General features: G+C 43.5%; 1 protein-coding gene across 1 annotated transcript in view; it reads left to right on the top strand.

Annotated features, from left to right (window-relative positions):
- The window catches only part of LAMA5 (laminin subunit alpha 5), a 213,091-nt gene that overhangs the window by 7,071 nt on the left and 184,679 nt on the right, over window positions 1-21,341 (top strand). The window contains exon 2 of the mRNA XM_066625238.1: window positions 7,055-7,207. Within this exon, the coding sequence (XP_066481335.1) occupies window positions 7,055-7,207 (153 nt within the window). The remainder of the gene's footprint in view (window positions 1-7,054; window positions 7,208-21,341) is intronic.

The raw sequence follows: 21,341 nt of genomic DNA, 5'->3' as shown, positions 1-21,341 counted from the left end.
GTCAAACTTTCTGATTTATAGCCAGCTATATAAAACCCACACAAGTGGCTTAAGTCAAGCATCCAGGTTCCCTGACAACGTCTCTCTTGGTCTGATTCAAGTCCTTCCAAAGACAGCCTTGTCCTATTTATGTGGCCTTTCTGGGACTCTACTGACAACTTCCAATTAAGCAAACTTTGGCTCAATGCACACTGGGGTGGATTGTGGTTGTGACTCTCTCCCTGTTCTCCTGTACGGCCTTGATACGCCAGTCACTTCTATATAAACTTTGCTTCCAGGGCTGATTTGTCTCTGGCCAGAAAGCTTGAATAAAATCTTTTTGTGGCAACTGCCTTCCCAGGAAGGTGGGCAGCACCTAAAAGGAAAGGTATTAGTTGAAAGGTCAAGTTCTCATTCTCTTTAGGGTTTCCAACAGTGCTGGAGTGACTTAATCACAGATGGAGGAGTCGAACAAAGGAGAGGGTTTCAATTTCAATAGACTGAAATGTCAATAATGAAGTACCAAGCCATGTTTCACCATTTAAGCTATCTCAAAAGTTTTCACCTGCTGTATCAAGCCCCACCAAAATGTCTTTATAGTGCAGAAGATTTTGGAGATGAGACTCTCCTGTTAGTCTCTGTCTAAGTTGCCAGGCTATTAGAATGAAGGCTGCCATAGGGGTGTCAAAATGGCCATGTGAGTGACAAAAATCTTATTGGTTGTCATCACTGCAGTTTTTCCTTCTCTCCCACCTTCAGGCCTGTAGAGAATGTTCTTATGTAGACCCTGTAAGCATCAATAGATATTGAGATCATATGCTTCTGAGAAATTACTTCCATTTTGCAGGTGTCAGAATGAGGTTGAGGTAAAAGTTTGCTTTGAACAAACTTTGAACAAACTTCGTTTGCCGCCGTTCAGTCGCTAGCAGTTTTGTCTGCTTGCAGACAGCCAATGCAGGCCCATCATTGTCTATGGCAGTGGTAATGGCTGAAGGCACTGTCCAAATACTTCTAGGTCCCATTGATTTCAGTGAGAGAGTTAAGTAGAATTCTGACAAGAGACAACATGTGCCAGTCTCTTTTTAATCACATAAAGGCCATGTGCGATATGTTGTGTATCTTTGTGCTAGAGATCAGTAGTGTGTGCCTGGTAACAGAGGTTGTAATGGTAGTTATCTTTTTTCTTTTTCTTTTTCCCTATCCTGGATGCCCAAAAACCTTTCATGTTGGTAACACTGTCAGGGTAGCTGACTTAAGTCACTGATTTAGGTCATAGTTTTCCTTTGATAGTGTGGGTTTGCATCCCATTCCTGGCACACTTTTAAGAGAAGAGGCTAAAACTCAGGGGTCGAGCACATGCTCGGAATGCATAAAGTTCCAGACTCAAGTCCTGGCATCTCTTGGGCAGAGAGAAATTCCTGTCTGAAAGCTTGGAGAGCCCTCATTAGTTATTATCGACAATACTAAGTCAGACACACCAATGGGCTGACTCGTAAGGCAGTTTCTTTCAAGTTTTCCACTATTTCTTTTCATCTATTTAATTGGCTATTGTGCATTTTTTAAAATGTTGGTGTGGTACAGGGGTGTCCAAACTTTATGGCAGGAGGGCCACATCATCTCTCTGTCACTGTGTGGGGGGCTGGGGAAAAAAAAATTAATTTACATTTAAAATTTGAATAAATTTACATAAATGAATATATTAGAGATGGAACTTATAAGAATGAATGAAAGACTTGCGATAGCTCAAGGCCTATGAAAGACCTTGTGCAAAGCAAGGCCGGCCTTTTCTTTGCTGCCGCTTCTCAAACATGAGACAGCAAGCAGTGGAGGGAGCCCTCATCCCGCAGCTCACACAAGAGTTCAAACAGTCGACCCTCACGCTTAGAGTAGTCATGTCAGGCCAGAGGGAGCTCCAGCAAGTCTCTTGAGGACCAGAGGCTCATTGGAGACTGGAGGTTCTCCAAGGGCTGGATTGGGGGTCCCCAAGGGCTGCAAATGGCCCTCAGGGTGTGTTTTGGGCACCCCTGGTGTGGTATATTGTCCTCCTGCGTGCTGATCCTACTGATGTTTAAATAGGCAGCAGTAAGGACAGTTATCACCTGATTTACAGGTGTCTTGTCATGCCCTCTGATGACTGAAGCAAGCAGATGTCCAGAAGTGTGCAAAGATGAGCACATTTTGCATGTAAAAAGTGCAGTAGGAGCTATATAGGAGATCCTGTCATGGAGTACAGTTTGGCAATTATCAGTGAAATATTTTTATTATTTGTGGGTTCCTTGTCAATCTCCCTCACTGACATGGAAATCATTTTTATTCCAAATGGTCTCACTGTTCACCATCCCCAGTGGCCTTGAGAATATCCTTTAAGTGTTGTGTGACTCACCCCGTGGTCCTGATTAATTCTGTTGTAGTACCTGTGACATAATCCATTTCACATATTAGCATTTGGATAAATTAGGGAGTTGTGTCAAGGCAACTTTGCCTGTCGGTTTTCTTAGGTATAGCTTACTTCCTCATGAGTTTACAGTCTACTTTTCAAAGTCTCAACAGTCCCTTGTACTTAAACAGGGAGACAGGATTAGATTTGTAATTCCTTGAGAGGAAGCTCTTCCATTCAAGCCTGCTATCTCAGTTTGTTCTCTCAGTAGTAGTATTAATTTCCTTAAGCCGTTTTGTAACTTCCCTCTTTCCGTATCCTTTCAACGGCTTTCTTCAGGTCTGCTGTAGGCCCTTCTAAGTCTCCCATCCCTTTTCCTGAGAAAACCTCTTCTATTGCTGTAATTTTTGCAATTTGTTTATATCTCCAAGGTTGGTGGATTGAAGGGGGGGGGGCTGTTTGTTTGCAAGTAGAGCAAGATTGTCTCTTCTGCAGAGCTGCTGCTTTTCCTAAAGAGGAAAAATGGTCACTGCTGCTTTTCATGTACTTAGGCTACAATCCTCACTAGAGAGTAAGTCCCACTGAATGTAGTGAAATTTGCTGCTGAGTAAACATGCATAGGTTTGCATAGTAACGTTCACCATATATGCACAGTTGCTCCTAAAAGTGCTCCTTGCTTGTTATTTGGGCTAAAGTAAAATCACCCCGCTTGGAAGGCAAGAAGAATGTTCAGAGAGCCCAACTCACAGTGGCAACTCTTGTTGATTTGGGGATCTATTTTGTATAATCCAGTGGAAAAAGGTTTAGGCATCATGGAAATTCTCATGCCTCTTAGTCATTTTTACCCTATGAGACACGAGTCTTTCTTGTTTAGAAACAACTGGGCCTGTTTTCCACTGACCAATATAGGAAATTATACAAACATATTATTTTATTGTAGTGGTTGTTGGCAACCTCGTGGGCTCATTCCCATATTCAGACTGAGATTTGTCAAGGTATGAATGACTACATTATGCCTGCTATACTTATACTAAACATTTGTATAGTGCTTTCTGGGTGTGCAAAGTGCTTCACCTGTATTATCTGGTCATTATCCTTAACACTAACCCTGTAAGGCAAGAGAGGGTCCAAAACTGGTTTGAGTTTCTGGGCAGCACTAAGTGTTTTTTGACTGTTACAAAAGTTGGCACACTGGAGTGCGTGGCCTGGCTGCCTCCAGAAGCAGCAAGTAGCTGGCTCTGCATGGAAGCAGACTCCAGACACCTGCTGTCCCAGGTAAAATTGCACAGGGGGCGGGAGGGAGGCAAGGGGTGCATGGAATGGGGTGAGGAAGAGGGCGAATTGAGACTGGGAAGGGGGCTGGTTTGGCAGCATTTGGTTTGGCCACCAAATTTGTCCCTTTCCTGACTTTGAGCTGCCTTCATTGGTCCATTCAGACTTGTACTAGTGATATAGCTGGTGTAGGTCTGAGTAGACCCACTGGACTGGGTGACGTTGACTGTGGGGCAAGGGAACAAATGTTCCTCCAGAGGTCAGAACTCTCTCACGGGATGCAACGGATGCCACATTGGTGCCACTGCATGGGGAGTTAGTGGTGGATTGGGCTGCCCATATTATTATTCCCATATTGCTGATGGAAAGGCTGAGAGGAAGTGGCTGAGGCCACCTTGTGAGTTCTAGTACAGGAAGATTTGTACCGGAGAAGTCCTGATTTGCAGTCACTGAGCTGCTACATTACACAAGGACGTTAACTCTGTTGACATATGTTCCAGGCCTGGGTCCTAGAAGGACCACACCACACAAGGAGTGTAGAGCTGGTAGCAGAAACAGGGTATTGAAGAAACCTGTTGCTAAAACACATAGACACTGCTGCTAAAAGCCAGACAGGAAGTGTGTTCTGGACCATGTTATCCTGGAGTACAGTTCCCATATGCTTTTTCTGACAGTCCCTTTATGGTGCCTTATCTCACAGATTGCAATTAGCATAGAGCTGACCCATTCTAGCTAGGTTCGCCCCTTCATTTTGCACTTCCTTCTCTGGCATTCGTCTGTCTCTGGTCAAGCTAATTAAAAAGAGGTCTTGTTCAGGACACTCAGCATTGGGTTGTTGCCTACACATGCCCTTCTGCAAGACCGTGAGGAAAAATGCAGGGGATTCTCTGTTTCCTTTATCCTTGAAATCTAGTCTGCTTCACCTAAATGTCTGCAGATGTTAACGTCAGCGTCTGCTCTGTTGGTTGATTTCCTTTTGAAGGCTTTGGGAATTAAGCAGATGGGAAATCCTTAGTTTCTTTTTTGAGATACTGTCCTGGACATAATGTAGAGCCAGCTTTAAAGACAATGCCATTTATTCATTTGTGCAGAGACAACAGTCTTAAAATCGTGAGACCTTTTGGATTTGAAGGCATGAACATTTGCAGAACGCTTAGAATGGCATTCCTGAACAAAGGCGAACTTCACAAGTCTGTGGAGTATTCTCTTTTTAAACAGTTTGTCTTATGTGTGCCGTTGTTACTGTAGTAAACATGGAAGCTGTGATCCAGTCTACAGTTACAGCATAAGTCCGACACTATTAGCAAATTATACCCCTACTTAGGTATGACTTGTACCAGTGCTGGTTCTGGAATGAAAACAAACAGCAGAACAGCTAGTTTCAGTATGGATGTAGCTTTGTATTTAGACAAAATGAGCTTGGCTTGGCATTGTTCACAAGATATTGTTATAGAGAACTGGAATTTAGGCCTTACGCTTCTGCACAAGAAGAGGAGTATATGAAAATGTTGACCTTGACACCAGAAAGTTCTGGACACCTGAGATCCAGAGATGCGGTGATGGGAGAGAGAAGATTTAGACCCAGTCTAAATGACTTAATAGTCACGCTTTTAAAAAAAAATCATATAGTTTAATTACAGATGAATTGAGGTGGAAAGGGAAGGAAATCACTGCAAAACTATTCAAAATATTATGGAATAATCACCTAACCATGAGGAAAGCATGTTATCCAGGCTGGGTGTCTTGTCATTCTGGGTTGATAAATTCAACTTCTGTTACTCTCATAAACAGGGTCATTATAATCTCTGAGGAACAATTGGTCTGACTGAGCTGTTGGAGTAGGCTGCCGAGCCTGATAGCAGCATTTATTTTACCAGTTTCTAAACTTAAGGGTCAGGGCAGGTTACCTCAGTTGTCTTCCCTACAACCACACAATGAATGTCTTTGTTCCTGTTTTTCATTTTGGAAATACTGAGGCCACAAGATAATTTCTAGAAGCCACCCAGTCAGGTCATTAACCAGGTCTTTCAGAGGAACCACTGCCTTCTAGACCAGGGGTGCTCAAACCCTGGCCCTGGGACCGCTTGCGGCCCTTGAGGCCTCTCAATGCGGCCCTCAGGGAGCCCCCAGTCTCCAATGAGCCTCTGCAGCAGCCTCCTTTGCAGCAGCAAAGGAAAGGCCAGCCTTGCTTTGTGCAAGGCCTTTTATAGGTCTTGAGCTATTGCAAGACCTTCATTCATTCATATAAGTTCATCTTTAATATATTCATTTATGTAAACTTATGTAAATTTATTCAAATTTTTAAATGTAAATTAATTCTTTTTTTCCCCCGGCCCCCGACACAGTGTCAGAGAGACGATATGGCCCTCCTGCCAAAAACCTTGGACACCCCTGCTCTAGACTAAATGGACCCCTTATGGTATTTCATGCCTTTGTTTTGGTGTTGTATTTAACTAGTTTGGTTTCGCCTGTTTTGTTTCATTTTGCTCAGAACGACAAAGTTATTTGTCAGTCTTCTTAGATTTAAAACTCTAGAGGTGTTTTGCATGTGGGAAACTAGCCCTGCTATGGTTTTGGTTTTTTCCACCCTGTAACTAGTAGTAGATTGAGCTTTGGTTTTGTTTTTTTAACGTAAGGTTGTTCATACATTTTAAAGATAGATGGGTAATTTAGGGCCCAATCCTACTTTCCAGCACCAATGCAACTGCAATGCAGCCCCAGGGTAAGGGAACAAATGTTCCCTTACCTTGAGGAGGCTTCTGTGACTGCCCCACCGCCACAGGTTGCAGGGCATACCAGATTGGTGTGATTGCATCAGCTCTGGAAAGTTGGATAGGATTGGGCCCTTAGTGATGTTTGTTGGATTGGCTTCTGTAGAAAAATAGAAGCTTCTGAACTCTACTGTTCTTTTAGGATGAAAAGGGCTGTGCATGAATAAATGGCACAGAAGGGAGTGGTTTGCATTTTTGTGATAAAGGGAAGAGGGCATGGGATTTCGTGGCCCTCTTTTGAGGCCTAGTCCTATTCTCCCCCCCCCCCCAACTGATGCAGTGATGCCGAAATGGCTACTTCTGCATCCTGCAGAGAGGGCAGTTGTGGAGGTGTCCTTTGGGTAAGGCTCTGCAGTGTAGGTCTGCTTGGACCAGCACCAGTAAAATTGCTTTGCAGTGCCATAAGTGAGTTTTGCAATTGCCATAAGGCAGTCTGCTCTGGTGGAACTAGCGTTTGGGCTATTTGGGCAATAGGATTGGGCTGCCCATTTCTTAAAGCCCCCTAGTTGCACTTTTCCTGGCTTTTAGATGTGGAGTGCTGAATTCACATTATGGTGTGGAATGAAAGTGTGGAGCCATATTATTAATAAAAAGGATGATATCTTCTTTATGGTTCTAATCTATGCTTTTTCTGTGCTTTTTTTTTATACCACAGGGGCAGTACTGTGACATCTGTTCATCAGCAAACAGCAATAAAGCCCATCCTATCAGTAATGCTGTAGATGGCACTGAACGTTGGTGGCAGAGTCCTCCTCTTTCTCGTGGGCTGGAATTCAATGAGGTCAACGTCACTTTAGATCTTGGACAGGTAACTGCAGGGCAAAAGGAGTTTATATTGCATGCTTTGTGATCAAAAGACTATTTTATTTTCAAAAGTGGAGAAAAGAGCACTTCTCTGATCACAAGTTCCTGAGTAAGACTACTGGATGAAATGGAAAACTTGTGCTTTGTTTAGCTCAATATAGTCAACGTTGTGATGGTACTCAAAGACTCGATTGCAGCCACAATCCTTTTATGTGCAGAGCTGTACCACAACATAAATGAATTGCAACAGTACCTATTTTGGAAAGTTGTCTAATTTAGGGGAAGCTTATACATTCAGCAGGATCTGGTAGTCCCAGTGGAATGTACCACTTCAGGCAATGGATGAGGATTGTGTGTTTGAATATTCCCCTATGAAGGAAATGGTATTCCCCCATGGTAGCTATGCATAAAAAAATATAAAGTTGAGAAGCAGGCTAGGTCGAATCTTCCTGCAGCCAAGCATAGGACAGTCCAGGAAAAGCTTTTCCCCTTGGTGTTGATCCAAACTGGTCGAAAAGGATTGATTCATAAACTGTTATCACAGAGATTTTCCATAAATTTAACTGGCTATATCAGTGTAAATGTCTAGTAATTTGCTCTTAAGGAAGAGTACGGTGCCTTGTTGATATAATCTCAAAAAGTGGAAAGACACAGAATCAATATTGGCCCAGCTTTTGTTGGTGAGACTGTGGGGACATTTGAGCTGTTGGATCTTTTCTGCAGGTAGAATGAAGAATCCAAGAGGTGACACTTCACTGGAATACAAAAGAAAGCAAATAATTGCAATTTGAGTAGTCACTTCAGGTTTTTTAAGTAAATTGCTGATATCCTGTTGTTGAATGTTAGCTGAAACCTTTTGGGATCAGAGTTCAGGAGGACTTGTCAGGACCAACTAGAACAATTTGAATATAAAAGTATCTGGGGCCCACTAACATTTCCTCCCTTTTGGGAACTTAATTGTCGGGTCATAGTGCACAGCTTAAGAAACAGTGGTTGATTGAAAGAAGCCCTTTGCATGATATGGGCTAATGCAACATTGTTTTATATTTTGAAAATTTCACTTTAGGCTGAAGTACAATCTGTAAATGGGGAAGCCATTACTATGAAAATCTCTGTAGATGAATATATATACTCTAACAGCTCAATCCTGTCTTTGCGAAACACTGGCAGATCTCGTGATCTGCCATTGTACTGCATGGGCCACCACTGCACGAGCTGCTCTGACTGTCTGCGGAGCACTGCTGATCAAGCAGCTGCCAGGAAGCCTTGTGGTAGGCCTGCAGACTGGCCAGTAGGTCGGTTGGTGGTGGGGGCAGATTGGGCCAGGCCAGTGGTTGGGTGGGATGGGGTGAATCTCACTGGCAGTGGCAGCAATGAGATACTGAGCCCTTGACCCAGGCTCAACACACCCCTTTAGCATTACAGATTTATACCGGCAAAATACCTGATCTGAATAGGCCCATTCAGGACTGGGGAGCAGTAGAGTTGGTACATAAAAAATTTATTTACTTACCTCTCCCTGCTGAACTGGTTCCCAGGTGGCCCGTGGGATGCGGCACAGACTGTGCCCTTGCATTGTGCAGGCATCCCATGGATAGGTCTGATCCTAAGTCCCCTACTTCCAAAGAGATTAGGTTCTGGAGATCTGCTTGTAACTTGAAGCTGGTATGGATTGGAACAGCCAGTTCTTGCTAGATCAGGGTTTTTGCATTTGCACTGGGAAAGTACTAGGAAACCACCAGGAAGCACCAGGAAAGGATGGTGCAAGAACACCTATGCAGCAATCCATAACTTGGATATCTGTAACTCAGGAAGCATGTGTATAGATACACTGAACTGAATTGGAGTTTATCCTCCAGGGATGTGTGGTGCAGGGGTGGTTGGTAAGGCAGAACAGTCTTGTGGTAGTCCGTGGTACCCGCTTTCTTGGGAGTGAGGAGACCCTACTCAGGTGTAAATGGGCAGGGCATCTGCAGTGCTTTCCCACAGACTACGAAGGGGTGCTTCTGCCTCAGCTTCCCCCTTGCACCGCATATCCTTGTTATCCTCAAGCAGTACTTGATATCAGAAGAAGAGAAATAGTCTATGGTTTTAGTATGGTAGAGTCTATGGTTTAGTCTATGGTTTAGTCTATGGTAGAGCCTCCATTTGCCTGAAGATAACATCCGCAGGTTGCCAGTTCGAGGCCACCGGTACTGTGCGACCTTGAAGCAGCTGACAGGCTGAGCCGAGTTATTCCATCTGCTCTGAGTGTGGAGGATGGAGGCCAGAATGTGAAACCAGATCAGAAAGAAACATCTGACTGTTGTGGTTCTTGAAAGATAGAACCTTCTTTCAATTGTAAAAATCCCTACGGGGATTTACATAGCCTGCCTATGTAAACCGCCTTGAATAAAGTCTTGAATAAAGATCAAGAAAGGCGGTATATAAATACCATTATTATTATTATTATTATTATTATAGAGAAATCTCATTTATTTGGAAGAATTCTGAAGTACCTTTCCACTAATTGGGTACCCAAGATTATGTACCAAGCTACATGTTGACAAGAATAAAATATAATGCAGCATCATATAAAATCTGTACCTAGAGATATATAACAGCATATAAGCCACTTGTTTCTGTTTGACTGCAACATGCCTTTAAGAAGTAAGCCAGAAGATGACCAGACTATGCCTTTTATAGGTAGGAAGTTTAGGGTGCAATCCTAACCCCTTATGTCTGTGCTTTCCAGTACTGGCATAGCAGTGCCAATGGGACATGTGCCGCATCCTGCAGTTGGGTATCACTCACGGAGGCCTCCTCAAAGTAAGGGAATGTTTGTTCCCTCACCTCAGAGCTGCATTGTCCTTATGTCAGTCCTGGAAAGCACTGACATAAGGGGTTAGGATTGCGCCCTTATTCCTTGTGTTTGTTTTTTGTTCTTTTGGATGATGATATGTGAACCCGGCCCTCTTACTGCCACCTTTCCCCCTAAAGCATGTAAGGAGATTTCAGTACAATTAAATGGCAAAGTTTTAAAATTATAACAAATTTGAATGAGTTCATATGGGTTTGTTTTTTTTAATTATACTGGCAGAGCAAAAGCGGTATAGTAACACTAATTAGCAGCCCTCACTGCCTCCCATGCCTGAGGCTTCTATTGAGCCTGAAAAGAGTGCTCTTGGGAAGTGTCAGGGCTGTAAGTTAACATTTTCCTAGCCAGGGGGAGAATTAAAAAAAAAAAATTCTCAGCAGGTAAGGAAAAGTTACAAAATCTATGTGTGGAGTTTGTGCATTCTATGATAATTGCATATGAAATTTTTAGGCATAGAAAGCATTATCTGATAATGGCCTGCTGTACTGGGTATCCCCTCATGCAGTGGTTCTCAAACCAAGGCTTCGTGACACCCCAGCCTGAGAGCCCTGGCCTCTGCCCCTTTCAGTAATCTTAAGGGGCGGGGGAATAGAGAAGGCAGCGACGCAATCCCCAGGATCGTGCCACTGTGGGAGCTGGGAGGCTTTTTACAAACACATCTTACTTCCTGCCAGGGTCTGGGGGGTGTGGGGAGCCGTGCAGAGCGCTCTGCAGACTCCTTGCAGCTTGTAAAACATGAAAATAGCAATCCCAACCCACTTCTGATTACAACCTGGAAGTGGGTCACAATCACTTTTTTTACTTTGTACAAGCTGCGGGGAGCCCTGCAGAGAGCTTCGTATGGCTCCCTGCACCCCTGGACCCTGGCAGGAAGTGTGTTTAAAAAAACCCCTGCCCCTGCAGCGTCACCTCCTTTTTCCCCACCCTCTCAAAGATTTAGTTTTGAGAATCCCTTCCCTAGTGTGCTGTCAGAAATCATCCCATGGGGTAGTGGGATGATTTCTACTTGCAAGGCCAGTGAATTGGTACGAAACATAATTTTGTAACAATATACCATGAGCATTTGACTTGATTCTTAGTGTAATAAATATAAATATTAAAGCAGAACTCCAATATGTAAGGAGATGAGGGCAGCTGTTGTGAACGGGGTCTGGGGTTGCTGGAGGACGCGGCCGTAACCTGTGCTTTAGCTATTCATTTTGAGAATGCAGAAAGAATCTGACAGCGAAGCTGCTGGTTAGAACAGGGTTCCCAGTTTCTTGCTGAAAAGAACAGGCGGAGGAGGCAGTTTGTGCTGTAAACAGTTTCGTCCTGGAATTCATGAGCTGAGTACTGTATTCAGTAGAAGAGCTTGTTTTTGATGATGTAGCATTTAAAGGATTAGTGTGTTGGAGCAGATTGGCTGGGAGACTCACTGTACTGTTATATTGATTTCTGAAAGGTAACAGTATAGGTAGTAGCCTGGAAAATACTGGTTCTTTTTCTAAATGTTTGGACAAATATGAAACAGGGTTTTAGCAACTTGCACTGTGTGTGTTGTGAGAAGCCCCCATTTGTGCACTCTCCTTTTCTTCTCCCATGGATATAACATGCAAGAATTTGGCTCAGTGGTAGTTCAGTGAATTGATTTTATCTTATCTGTCTTAAGTCTGTTGAATGGTGGGAAAGTATTCCCACTCTTCCTCTCAAACTCTTCTAGTGCAAGGGAATTACTTTTGCCATTTAAAGGAATCTGTGTTGAGATTAGGGCATACCAGGTCCTATGTGAAATCTGTGAAGGGGGAGGGGGGCTGAATACCCAAAGCTGATTGTTCCGATAGGGCATTTGCCCCAATTTATTTATGTTACCCAGGTATTTATATTCCGCTTTTCTACTTCCACTTTTTCTACTTCTATTTCCAAGGTGACTCATTGACAAGGATCTCATAATTAGGAACAAATCTTTGGAAATTCCTTAGTGATCTGGGAAAGGGTCAGATAATGTTCATAAAGTAATGTCTCTCAGGAAATCACTTGTTGCAGTACAAGATCTTTTGTTGCCTTAATACAGCCATTTTCAACCACTGTGCTGTGGCACACTGTTGTGCTGCGAATGGTCCCCAGGTGTGCCGCGGGAATTTGGGAGAGGGTCATTTATCAATAGGACCTTTGGGGGATGTGAGCCCCCATTGACAGCACAGTGTGCCTTGTCAATTGTCAAAAAGCTGATGGTGTGCCTTGCCAGCGTACTTCGAGATAAAAAAGGTTGAAAATCACTGCCTTAATACCCAGATCCACATATAAAATTTAGTAATAATAAACTTTGTCTCCGACATACTTTTAAAAAGGCTGTAGTTTCTTTTGACAGTTAGCAATTCTTTCAGATTTTATCTCAAAGCAAAGAAGAATGAACAACATTAACATAGATAAAGTTCAAAGGTAGGGAGAGACTGTAACTCAGAGGTAGAGCATGTTTTTGTCATGCAGAAGATATCTGGTTCAATCCCTGGTGTCCTTAGGTGTGGAAGAGAAAAATTTCTGAAATTTCAGCATCTGAAACCCTGGATAGCCACTAGCAGTCAGCATTGATAATACTGCACTTGATCTTAGCCAAGAAGCGATAATACTGAACTAGAAGAACCAGTGATCTTTCAGTAGGAGGCAGCTTTCTATGTTCTTACAGTTTTGCACATCAAAGCAACAACCCTGTGAGGCTGGTAGCTAAGAAGCCTGGTCTACAGAGAGGAGAAGGAACTGAGGTTGTAAGTAAAGGAATGTCTTAATTTGGCCTCATAGGTATTGCTGCAAAGAGTGGCCAGCTAGGCCACCCTTTGCAGTGGTTCCACCCCCTGCAGCAGATAGCAGTGGCTGCACAGACAGACCTTGCCACTCCCCACATTGGTGGGCTGCTCTATCTTCCTGCCCACCTGCCTGGCAGGCCTTTTCCTCCTCCTTGGCAGCTCCTTGCAAGCCTCCTCCAGCCAGTGGCGGATCTCCCATTCACTCTATGGGCAAATGCCCCGGGCGTGGAGCCTTGCGCGCCATTAGGACCCCACAGAAACCTCTCTGAGGCTCCTGACGGGGTCGAAAACTGTGCTTCTGGTTTCTTGGAAGCACAGTTTAAAGCATGGGTCTCCAAACCCTGGCCCGGGGGCCAGATGCGGCCCGTGGCCAGCCTCCGTCCGGCCCGCGGCCAGCCTCTTGTCCCCTGAAAGCCTCTGGCCCACTTGGCCGAACATGACTGGAACTGTGCTCTGGTTGCATCTGGAGGGTGTTCTGAGAGCCAGAGAGGTTGAATGAATGAGCCCATTCATTCATTTATTCACTCATCTAAGTTCCATCTCTAACTTATTTGTATAAATTTTATATTTAAATTTTTTTTCCGGCCCTCAGCACCGTGCCAGATATTTGATGCAGCCCTCTGGCCAAAATGTTTGGAGATCCCTGGTTTAAAGCATTGGGGAACCTTCAGGAGGCTTCCTTGACACATCCTGAAGTCATGTGAGGCACTATGCATTCCGGGTAAGGGGGCAAATTTGCACGCAGTGGGAGCAGCGACATTGCACAGGGGGATGCGATTGTGGACTTTTGCCCTGGGGCGCGGGGCTAGGAGGTCCACCACTGCCTTCTTCTGGAAGCTGGTAAGTATTGTTGAGGCTGTGCCCACAAGATAAAAACATACTGTGTATTCAAATCCCCCCTGAATACATTATTTTTTGATCCGAGGATGGTTACACCCGTGGATGCCAAGTCCATGAGAAGGGCCCACTATATCTTGGAATCAGTACCATTGAACTCAGTGGGGTTTACTTCTGAGTAGACACGCATAGAATCGCACTGGAAGTTTCTTGCCTCTGGTTTAAATGTTGCACTTCATTTCTGGAGTGTCTTAAAATGTTGAGTTGATGATTAGGGCCAGTAAAGGTATTATTTTTATTATCCGTCCTCTATAGCAGATTTCAGTGTACAGAGTACTTGGCAACTCGTCTCTTATACCCTCACAACTACCCTTGTCCCGTGAATGAGTTTGCTGTGACTTCCATTTTACAAGCTATTCTTCTATTTGTGCCCTTTCCTGTTGCCTGCCCATCTGTCTTGAGTAGTATTAAAGACACAAATAAAGACGCAAGGAGGAGGGGTATCACAACCCTCAGCTCGTGCAAGGAGACCTGAAAAAGTGTAAAAGGGAGGGAAAAATAAAAACCAAAGTGGCAGGCCACCCAGCTTGAATGATCTGTATAATAGACTCACATCACGTACTGAATGCTTGTGATGGCTTAAAGTTTACACATCTTTGGCAGTGGAGGTCAAGGAGTCCCAGTCATAGAATAGGAATTGATTGTGTGTTTTATTATTTATTTGAGAAAAAACATATAACGCCTCCAGCCCAGCTGCAGCTGTTCCTGGTTCCTGTATCATCAACAAGGCCTTTGATTTTAGAAGTGCTGGTAAAGACTTAATGGGAGAGGTGCCACCACATGATCAGAAAGAAACTGTAGCCTGGCTTCTTGAACAATACATGTGATGACTACTGATTGCAAAGTCAGAAAACGGGTTAGAAAAAAAAATCAGTACAGATGGCAAATATAGGCTTGTCTTTTGCCATTAATTACTACTTTCCTCCATTCTATAATGTCAATACCAATTTAACAAAAATTTCAATCTAATCTAGTCTATAATTATCATGAACATTAATATATTTACTTTCGTCTATTTTGATTTTACTTAAATGACTTATAATCGTTTGTCTATCCATCTGTAAAACAGATTCCATAATTGCTGTATTATTTCTATCTTCCCATCCTTCAATCTTAAAACAGTTAAGACATCCATTTCAATAATTTCATATAATTTCTTAATCCACATCCTAACCTTCATTTTTAATGGGCTTCAACCTGTTGGATCTGAATTCAGTGCACTTGTACATGCAGAATTTTCCGTGGCTACCTGCAGAATTTGGATTACTGAAAATCTTTCTGTATAATTAAAAAAAAAACAAAACCCAGACCAAAAATGCATAATTTCTAACCCTTAAAAATGTTTGGAAAATATTCATGAAAGTGGTAGGATTTTGAGCCTTGTGATACTGGTGTGACCTCCCTGATGCGAACTGTCTTTAAGTCTGTGCCAAAAATTTCCAAATTGTGCAAGAATGCAGATGTTCAGTATTTTTCATTCTGAACCAAACAAACTTACACAATCTAGTATGCATTTTATTGATCACCATTAACTTTTATGTAAGGTACAGGGTGGGGCCTCTGCCAATTTAGACAGAGAACCTCTTGTAACATGGAAAACTTGCAATGACAAGAATGTACTGTGGCTACTCCCTTATTTGAAGACAAGAAAGCAATGACGTTTTCAGTTGGTGAAAAAAATTGGATACTTATAGCCTGGCGGGCATGAGAAGTGGAATATTGTCTATACTGATGAAGATGTAAGAATGGGGATTTACCCAAATTCTGCCTTTCCCTGGCCCTGCCATAGATGACAGAATGATCTATGCCAGTACTTTTCATTAATGGTATGTGACAGTATGGAAGATGGTGCTTGACTCCACTGCTGGAGTGAGCACATGGCACTGCCATGCCTAGCCTGACTCCACCAGGAGTGGAACTAAGAGCGCAATCCTAACTCACTTTCCAGAACTGACATAAGGGCAATGCAACTCCATTGTAAGAAAACAAACATTCCCTTCCTTTGACGAGGCCTCTGGGAGTTTCACCAAACTTCAGGATGCGTCACTCGCCCCATTGGCACAGCTGTGCCAGTGCAGCACAGTTGGTTAAGATTTGGGCCTAACTAGTGCAGCGTTGCACCAATGGACAAGGGTGTTGCTATGTAGCTGCTTGGCCCTCAAAGTTTGAGGAAGAAAGGTGTAGAGCAGTGCCTTTCAACATTTGTCCTCCACCTTATCACTTCACATGGTCCACCAATTCAAAGTACCATCGGAAGGAACTGGTGATGACATCATTGCAAGTTACTTCTGCGTTGGGAGGCCAGACGCAACATGACAAACACCAGTGAGAGGGTCAGGGTAGACCAGAAGGCGTTTTCGAGAGGAGAAGCATGTTTTGGAGCCTCCTACTGTCATTTATTGCGTCGCATTCCTGGTCTTGCTTCCTGGTGGCAGGTGTTCAGAGGTCCCGTGAGTACCACCAGACATTATCTCAAGTTCCATTGCTGGTACCCGTACCGCTGGTTGAGAAACACTGGTGTAGAGCAAAGCCCTGCTGTGGACCAAGTTTGTGCATAGTAGCTGTCTCTGCCGATAGTGGTGGAACTTACAGAAGTGGTATTCACAAAAGGTGATACTTGTGGTGCTGACAGAAGCCAAGAAGGTTCAAAAGCCCTGGTTTAAGGGGTCAAGTGAAGAAGGGCCCCAGAATGTGATAAGTTAGGACTCTTATGTATTTTAATCTGGCTTTAGTTTAGTGAGTGTGCAACTTCAATGGGGCACAGTGGAGCCTTTCCAAGCTGTGGTTCATTACCCTGGAATGTACTTCTTGAGAATGTTACATGCCTGGATTTGCCATGCATCTGGAAGGTGGGTGGAGCAAAGAGTTACCACCTGCTAATTTTGGAGGACAAATGTTTGGCCCAAAATGTTTCACAAAGAATCAAAAAAGATGTTTCTGCAACATGGTGAATCACAAAATGGTAATCTTGTAAGCGGGTGTGCACTTGAGGGCATGTTGCCAAGATAACATAGTGCTCTGCTGGTACTTCTTATACCTACATTAACCATCACAGTAATCTAAGGGTGGATTTTTCCATTCTTTCAATGCACTTTGAAAATGTAGGGAGAAATGGAGATTCTAATGGTTCTTGAGTAAAGAACTGGTGGGCAATTATAATTCCACATAGATTAATTGAAGATTAATTAATAACCTTCCAGATGCATGGCAAACCTTGTGTATGTGCTGACAGAGAAGCCCTTACATGGGAGGAAGGATAGAACACTCTCTGTAGACATCAGGAAATGCAGCAGCTGTACCAGTGAAGGCAACTGAAGACATTTGTCCGGTACTGGTTCATTTGTGTTGGAGCTGATTTGTTCATAAGAGTCAACACATTAAATATTTGTTCCTGGAGGCAACATACTGCAACCAGAAAGCAAAGGGGTGTAATCCACAAGAGTGTTGTTTGCCAACGTGATAGCTCAGTAGTCTCTATGTTAAAAATAAATGAACAGAGGAAAAGGAGAAAGTAGAAGGTGTCTTCTGAATGTTTTCTCCTGTGTCTGACTACAGAGATCAATGTATGTTGAGGTTTCAAGGAATACAGTATTGGATGGCTGACTTCTTTCTGAATCCCTGATATCTCCCATGAAGGTGAATCCAGGCCAAGCCACAACAGAAATATATGATGTCAGAATTTCATAGTAAGCTGCGTGAAGAGAAATGCGGGGGTTCTTGAAAACAGCAACAGGATTTTCGTGCCAGTGCTTGCTCCTGGCTAAGTGTTGTTGATTGTGGGGAAGATAGACTGTTGCACTCCTTGCAAGAAGGAATTACTGGGTGTGGTTTATGCTGGAGATATAGAGATGCTTAACAGCATGTTCCTGTAAGGGTCAAGAGCGTATTTAGATCACGTATCCAAGAACGTAGTTAATCTAAGCCTCTTGACAACAACCAGGTGAAAAAGGTCCTGAAGCACCAAATATTTATTTATAGGAAGACCCTTGTATCTGTGGATTCTGTATTGGCGATTTCAATTATTCATGGATCAGGTCTGTGGGGCCGCCCCATGTTCTCCCTGCACACACCGCCTCCTTCCCTCACCTTCAGAGGGTCTTCTGAGCCCAGCAGAGGCCATGTCCATCTGCCCGCGGCCTCTGCAGGCATTAGGAGACCTGGGGAAGCTCTCAGTGGCTTCAGTAAGGCTGTCAGTGGCTTCCTTGGGCCTCCTAACACTTATAAGGCATTAAAAATGTCACTTTTGGTTTTTTTTTTAAAACTGGAAGTTGCTTTTTTTGACGCAAGAGTAATCCTGAGCACGGCAGAGGCTGTAGGCAGACATGTGCGGCCTCTGCTGGGTTTAGAAGACCCTCCAGAGGGTGGGGGGGCATTCTCTGCTATCCGCAGTTTCACTTAACCGCGGGGTGTTTGGGAACAGAAGCCCCATGGCTAGCAGGACACACCTGTATTTTTATTCTGCCTGCTCCCCAAAGGGACCCAAAGCATCTTCATACCCTTGTTTGTAATGCAAAGGAAGGGTTAATTAGGGCTATGTGTATGCCAGAATTCTTGGAAATGCAGAAGACTTGCAGAAATGTGGTATTGGGTGCAGCATATAGCTTCCCAAGAATCTCAGCTTTCATTTAAAAAAAAAAACAGATTATGTTTCTAGCCCTCATGATTGTGAAATTATATATGAAAGTGTGTAGGGACAAAGTCTAATGAAATCTTAGAAACTGGGGAACCAACTGAGCAAGATGTCTGGAAGTTTGGAGCAGGGCTTCAGCGCCCTGCCTAACCCTTAACTCTCCTGCCACCCCTCAACAGAACTACAGTGGAAAATGTTTAAAAAAGGAAAATAAACTGCAGCTTTACATATTTTAGAGCCCAGTCCTATGTAGTCCTGCTGGATGGTGGCTGTAAACCAGTAAGCACCACTTGCAAAAGGCTCTCCAACAGTGTACTACTCAGTGCGCTGCCAGCAGTGTTGCTGGGAGGTCTGTGCCTCTGCCCCAGCCTTTCTCCCAATGCTTGCTGGAGTATGTAAGTCAGCGGGAGAGGTGGAAGGGGGTGGGGCAGGGCAGGGTGAAAGAGGATGGGGAGAAGGTAAAGGATGGGTAGTTTAGGGAGGAGCAGCACAATTGCCAATGCCAGTGCCGCCAAAATCCAATCACTGTGGGAAGTGTATTGGCGGGAGGTGGTAGTAATCGATAGGATTGGGCTGTCATACAAATTGCCACACGCACCCCTGAGTTGTAGTCTTACTCATACTTTCAGCAGTGATTTCTGCGGCTTCAAATGCTGTTTGCTTTCCTTCCTCTAGAGCAGGGTTCTCCAAACTTTTTGGCCAGAGGGCTGCATCAAACATCTGGCGTGGTGTGGAGGGCAGGAAAAAAAATTAAATATAAAATTTAAATAAATAAATTAGAGATGGAACTTAGATGAGTGAATGAATGGGCTCATTCTCACTCTCTGGCCCTCAGAACACCCTCCAGACACAATCAGAGCACAGTTCTGGTCATGTTCAGTTGAGTGGGCCAGAGGTTTTCAGGGGACAAGTGTTTGGCCACGGGTCAGAAAGAGGCTCGCTGCAGGCTGCATCTGGCCCCTGGGCCGGGGTTTGGAGACCCCTGCTCTAGAGAACTGCGGCAATTGTTTCTCTGTCGTATACAGAACTGCAGCAGTTGGGTTCAGTGAATATAAAACTGGTGTTTCTTGGCAGTCTACAGAGAGAGAAGCTCGTTCTCTTCACTCCGGGTCAGTTCAATGTCGTTTCCCTTAGTGATCGTAATAAACTGGTGTCATTTGTCTTGTTCCTTGTGGAGCCTCTTCATTTTTCTAATAGCCACAACAGCCAAGATCTCTCTGGAAAGCTATTCTGTGGAGACTATTGAGGTCTCAGTTTCCTTTTCCGGGCCCGCTTTTCTTTTAGCAGTTGTCAGTCACTGTGACTGTATCCTCATTTCTTTGCTCTTTCAACAGAGAAAACTTTGCTCTCAGTTTCCAGAAAGAATTGCTTGACTTTCCCAGCTCTTTCAAAAGATGTACGTAAACAGTCGTGCATATTGAGCCTTAAAAGAGTATGGCTTGCAGGGGTAGTCATGCCATGCATGATTTCTCTGAATGGGCAGAACAGACTTTCACAAGATACCTTTAAATGTGCTGTCTGCTAATAAAACACGTTCCCATAAGCTGTGTTGGTAATTGCATTCGACTGTACTCTTTATTTAAACTAAGCAGTCACATTCTGAATGTAATTAAAGTACAGTTCTTTGATTCGTATTTATTGACTCTCTCCTTCCTGCCTGAATTCTCTCTTTATATTACCAACATATTATTGTCTTTTTTTTTTGTTTGGAAGGCTTTGGAACACTATATTGTTTCCTGCTTTAATCCTATAACAGCACAAATTTGTCCAACTCTCTGTCCTTTTCAAACCATCCTCCCTTCTGTCGGAAAACAAATGCTACAGTTGAGTTCTTCAGATCCAGTTGTGGGCCCTTTTTTCCTTTCCAAATGTAAGGGTAAATAAAATATACATAAACCAGACTCTTCCATTTACCCCCTGGAGGTGCTTCAGGCTCTCATCTTTAGCAATCCCACTGTCCCTCTTTCAGGCCTTGAAATCTCATCCCAAATCTTACTTATTTATTCTCATCTCTGAATTGAAAATTCTCAAGATGACACAATCCATTCTTCTTCCCCATTCCCTCTTTCCCAAAGACATCTTTACGATTGTACCCAGTGAATCAGGAGCTTTCTTCATGACTTGGAATGCAAAGAAAATGCTTTCCTTTCAGATGTGTAGTTCTAAGGAGTCTTGGGTATTTTTACTACATTGGCACAGCTACTAAGCTAAGGGTATAGCTGGACTATTTTCTTTTAATGTGCTCGTTTATAAAGGAGCTAGATTGCTTAAACTTCTTCAGAAAAACAGTTCTAATATATTTTTGCTTTCAGTTCAGCTCAATGAAGTTCAGTCAAGGAAGAAATTAATAGACTCTAGACTGCACCTGGGAGTTCTTGCATAGCAGTTTCCTCCTCACCCCACCCTCTGCCCCAGGGCAGTCACTTTTGTTAGCTCACTTGGATTCTTCAAAGATTAGGATAAAGCTCCCTGAGGTGAACTCTGTCCAAAGCAAGGTCAGACATGCCAGGAAAGTTGGGAATTTCAGCTAGTTTGGTTTGTAATTAATACCAAGAGGTGAAAAAAGTGTAATTTTCTTGCTGCTCTCCAGTGAATTGTTTGGTTGGTGATGGGGCAGCTGTTAAACAGTAAATAAAGTAAAACAAGTATAGGTACTGGCTGTTTCTTTTCCTATTTGAAAATTAATAAAACTAGACAAGTCAAAACACACATTTACCCTTCTGACTGTAATTGTTGGTGAATTGGGGCTGTCTGAACTTTCATCATTGGAGGAAGGCACTGAATTCTTATAGTTGATGATGATGATGATATGTATATAGTGCCATCAGTGTACAAGGTGCTTTAAATCGACAAGGTACTTTACAAATCTATGGTAAGGCCACACCTGGAGTATTGTGTCCAATTCTGGTCACCACATCTCAGAAAGGACATAGTGGAAATGGAAAAGGTGCAAAAGAGGGCAACGAAGATGATT

Source organism: Tiliqua scincoides, chromosome 4 (assembly GCF_035046505.1).
Source record: "Tiliqua scincoides isolate rTilSci1 chromosome 4, rTilSci1.hap2, whole genome shotgun sequence".
In the NCBI taxonomy this organism is placed as follows: domain Eukaryota; kingdom Metazoa; phylum Chordata; class Lepidosauria; order Squamata; family Scincidae; genus Tiliqua; species Tiliqua scincoides.
Note: the sequence above shows the minus strand (reverse complement) of the source record. Positions and strands in the feature narration are given on the sequence as shown.